Raw genomic sequence first — 4,556 nt, 5'->3', positions numbered from 1 at the left:
AAATACTTAAAGTTTAAGTAGTTACTCTCATATCTTCAAGCAACATGCTGATAATGTTGCTTCTTTATTTTCAGTTGTAGGCAGTATCTATTATTGATACTACCTATTACTCTCATACAGAATAGAATTTAGCTCTGCAAGTAATTTTGAATAGTCTTTTCAATTCTGCTACTGAGATTTGCAGGTAATCACTACATATTAGGGGAAAAAATTCTTTATGTCAGCCTATAAAATTAAACAGTAATTACATGGAAGTGACCCATGAATTATAAAACATAAAAGTCTATTTTAGACCCTCAAGTTTGAGTCCCCTTATTTTTTATCTTTTAGAAATCTAAATCTCTTTTCTTATATTCATCCTTTCCTTTTTTTTCTCCGCATGTTATGGGTCTAACCTCTCCTTTCTAAAGCTGATCATTTCCTTTTATGCCTGCCCCAATCACTGCCTCCCCTTTCCCCTCCCCATTCCCTCTCTTCTGGAGCCTCACCTCTTAAATACCCTCCTAAATACCTATGCTCTGTGTAAAAATAAAGACTGAAGTTTTGGTAATAGACATAACTTTGTATATCCTTTGTCTGTCCCTTACTAGATGTGTGGCTTTGAGCAAGGTCTTTAATCTCTCCAATCTGTTGAATGGAGATAATAAATCCTTTCTCAAATGTTTGTAGGAAAGATTAAATCAGAACATTATATAAAGCACTCAGGACATAATAGCTGCTTAAGAAATACACTGTTCCAGCTCAACAACCATAGCACAGTGGTTGTGGCGCCAGCCACATACACAGAGGCTGGCAGATTAGAAGCCAGCCCATGCCAGCTAAACAACAACTACAGCAAAAAATAGCCAGGCACTGTGGCAGGCACCTGTAGTCCCAGCTACATGGGAGGCTGAGGCAAGAGAATTGCTTAAGCCCAAGAGTTTGCTGTTTCTGTGAGTTGTGACGCCATAGCACTTTACCCAGGGCGACAGCTTGAGACTTTGTCTCAAAATAAAAAAAAAGACACTGTTCTGCCACATTTTACTAGGTGCTTCCTTTCTGTCTTCAGATACACAGCTCTCTTAATCTTGAAAAGATCTTCACTTAATTTTATTATCTTCATTTTTTTATTATTTTTTATTTCCTCGCTGCTAACCTTTGATCAGCAAGCATTTTTGGTTGTGTACACATGCCTTTATCTATTGCACCACTAACCCAAGTCTGAGCCTTTATCTCTTCCAATCTTCCTTACTACAGTGACTTCCTTTATGGTATCCCTGCCTTAGTTTGTCTTCCTCTAACACATCCTGACGGTACTGCCACAAAGGCTCACTGCCACAGTGAGCTCTTTACAATCTTTACAATACCCCTTTGGCTGTATCATCATTCCGTTCACACACCTTACACGAGCCTCAGGTTTAAATTTCTTAACTTTTTTTGTAACGTCCTCCCCCAATTGCACCCCAGTGTGGGTTTCTAGATTTCTCTCACATAATTGTCTTTCTATTGTCCAGCTAAACTGATTTGTTACCTCTTTCATGTCTTTCTTTTTCATGTACAGTGCTGTCTGCCTAATACCCTCCTTGCTCTCAACATATTCGTACCATAGACTCATATTAAGGGCTACTCTAAAACCTGCCTTTTTCCTGGGGCTTCCCGGGCAATTCTAGCTCCAAGAGACCCCTGGAGCTCCTCTACACTAAGCCTTAATTGCTAGGCAATTCATTTTATATATGTACTGTAGCATCATTTATTGTTATCCAATGTATATCATATTTAGTTTTATGTGTGGATTTATACCAAATACCCTGTAGAACGGTTGAGTTCCTCAAGGTAAAGAAGTCGTTTGTATCTATTGATGTTCAGAATATACTGAGATATTTTAGTATTTGTTTTTTAAAAATGTTTTTTAGACATTTAGATTTTTCTTGCAACATACTTTGGGAGCAATTATTTTAGTTGCCTTAAGGGTCTACTTCAAAGTTTGCTTTTCCAAGAAGCCATAGGTCCTAAACAAGGAAATTAGAAAGGGAGGGATGGGGAATTTACATGTCATTTTCAGAAATTCTGATTGGCTGTCAATAACATCATGGAAATTTCTGGTCTCTGCAAACAAAAAGTATAAGACAGGAGTTTAGTAGACAGAGCACTTGCAACTACACTCCTGAAGTATAAGGAAACCATGGTTACTTATTGTTCTGTTAGACTAAAAACTAAAATACGACTGTTTGACTATAAAATGTAGTTTGCTTCAATTTGGCTATAACTTTTGTGTGATGTAGTTGAGTATTTTTTCACTAACTAAATTTGTGCTTTCATTTCATAGATATTATGCCTTAGAAGTCTCATATTTCAAATCCTCATTGGATCGCAAATTGCTTGAACTTTTGTGGAATAAATACTGGGTGAACACGCTGAGTTCCTCTAGCTTGCTTACTGTAAGTACTGTACTTACAAGGGATGCATTTGAATTTTACCTAAGCTACATAAGCTGTGTAATATCTGAAAACCTTTTTCACAGAAAGGCTTCAGCAAAATACCAGGGCTAGTGTGGGACTTAGCACCACCAGAGCTGGACAGCATGCTAGGCTGATCCAAGGTCTCTGTCATGTACCACAGAGACAAAAGTACATGACTAACAGCAAAGAGAGTTGGCATATTAGGGTGAGATCTGCCCCTGCCTTAAGGAGACTTATGGGAGGGAAAAATAGAAATACTATTGTTTACTGTATAGGTTATCTCATCTAGGGCTCTGGTTATAAGTAACAGGCTATGTAATGAAGCTCGCTTAAACAAGGGAATTATACAGATTGCTAAGTCCACTGCTAAGTTTGCATTTAAACAATATTATACAGTCTTGATTTTTCCTTCTTTGCTTGATTTCATCTTGTTTAGCTTTGGTTTGTGGCTTCATGTGAAAGCAAAAGGACAGCTTTAGCTTTAGATTTCCCAGCCTCTCAGTTTCATGTTCAAAGAGAAAATCAAGGTACATACATACCCACAGACAGATTGTATCTGACTGGCTTTAGTTAGGTCACCATCCTTAGATCTGTTATGAGCCAGGGGAGTGAATTTAGTTAAGTGTCTGGGCCAGGGCCAAGTGCTTTGCTGCTGAGCTGGGGTGGAAGAAACTCCTTCAGGAGCACAGGGACTAAGAATGGGGAAGGAGAGGACATCAGAGGGAAATCAGAATATTATTACCTTAACACAACAAATGCTGGGAGAAAAAAATAAATAGTGATATTCACTAAATACTTTCCTATATGTTATTAAAACCTATTTAGAAGGATGTTTATGTAACAAGCTTCTCTATATTTCAAACTTAGGAACAGTTTTTTACCTTTTTAAAAAGTAGGCTATTTCTACTCGGGAGGCTGAGGCAAGAAAATCGCCTAAGCCCAAGACCTGGAGGTTGCTGTGAACTGTGATGCCACGGTGGCACTCTTAAAAAAAAAAGTAGGCCATTTCGTATAGTACAGTATGCATAGTGTTTAGAACTATGGGATTTGAAATAAAATAAAAAGGATTTGAAATAACTGCCACTTCTCTAGTTCTGAGTGACCTTCAGAAAGTTGTTTAATATGAATGAGCCTTTTTTGGGTACAAAATGATACTACTATATACATCATTAAGTACTCTGGGAGAATTAAATGGTATACCATATGTAAAGCAATTTTAGATGTTAACTTTTAAGTGAGCCTTTTTAAGGAACTATATATAATAATCAAGGACGTAACAGAACTTCAAAGGAAATCAAACATTGGCTTCCTATAAATTACATGATGAGAAAAAGATTCAAATATGAATGTTTACATTTTATGATAAAATGAACTATAATTAGAATTTTATGCTTTCTTTTACAACTTAAAATGGATATTACTCATAAAATACTTGAGGCTATCCTACAAAATTGGTAGCCTCTTTTAGTCACTCTATGTAAATAATTAGTAAACCAACTGATTTCAAATTTAGCATTTAAAAAAAACCCTCAAATATATACAGTTAATACTTTCGGAGAATTACAGGAGTATTAGAGAATTCTGAGATCTTAAAAAGCATTTTTCTTTTTAACTCATGAAAAATAACATCTATGAAAAAGAGGAGGTATTTTTGTCATGTAGGCAAACAGTTGTGCTTCACACCAGAATCATTGTGAATTTGTGTTAATTTCCCTCTAAAGAGAACCCATGAAAAAGAAAATCCTGAAAAACTAATAAACCATGCCAAATGCTTTTAAACAATGCTCTTTTGTATGAGAACTTCTTAGCAGTCAAATTATTTTCATAATGAATTTCTTTTGGGTGATTGATGTCTTTCTTCCACTCTTCTGGTAGACCTAGTAAAGTTAACTAGTGAGATTTCAGAGGAGGGGTATTTGTGAATGGAGAGGCATATATCCCCCCAATATATGGGCAATTTTCTTCTCATAGAAGAGAGGGCAATTTTCTTCTCATCGACAAATTACCTGGCTTCTGTCCCTTGATAAGAACACTCATCATAAAAATAAAAAGTCTGAAATCTGGCTTGGCGCCTGTGGCTCAAGCGGCTGGGGCGCCAGCCACATACACTTAAGGTGG

The 4,556-nt window shown here is 36.6% G+C and overlaps 1 protein-coding gene across 1 annotated transcript in view; it reads left to right on the top strand.

The window, feature by feature from the left end:
* COPS5 (COP9 signalosome subunit 5) overlaps positions 1-4,556 on the top strand; it is a 21,056-nt gene that overhangs the window by 9,737 nt on the left and 6,763 nt on the right. Inside the window, exon 6 of the mRNA XM_003797249.1 lies at positions 2,306-2,417. Coding sequence (XP_003797297.1) covers positions 2,306-2,417 — 112 coding nt within the window. The remainder of the gene's footprint in view (positions 1-2,305; positions 2,418-4,556) is intronic.

This window comes from Otolemur garnettii, unplaced genomic scaffold (genome assembly GCF_000181295.1).
Source record: "Otolemur garnettii isolate 467f Iridium unplaced genomic scaffold, OtoGar3 scaffold00113, whole genome shotgun sequence".
NCBI classification, from domain to species: Eukaryota; Metazoa; Chordata; class Mammalia; order Primates; family Galagidae; genus Otolemur; species Otolemur garnettii.
The sequence above is the reverse complement of the archived record's forward strand: the minus strand, read 5'-3'. Positions and strand labels throughout refer to the sequence as shown.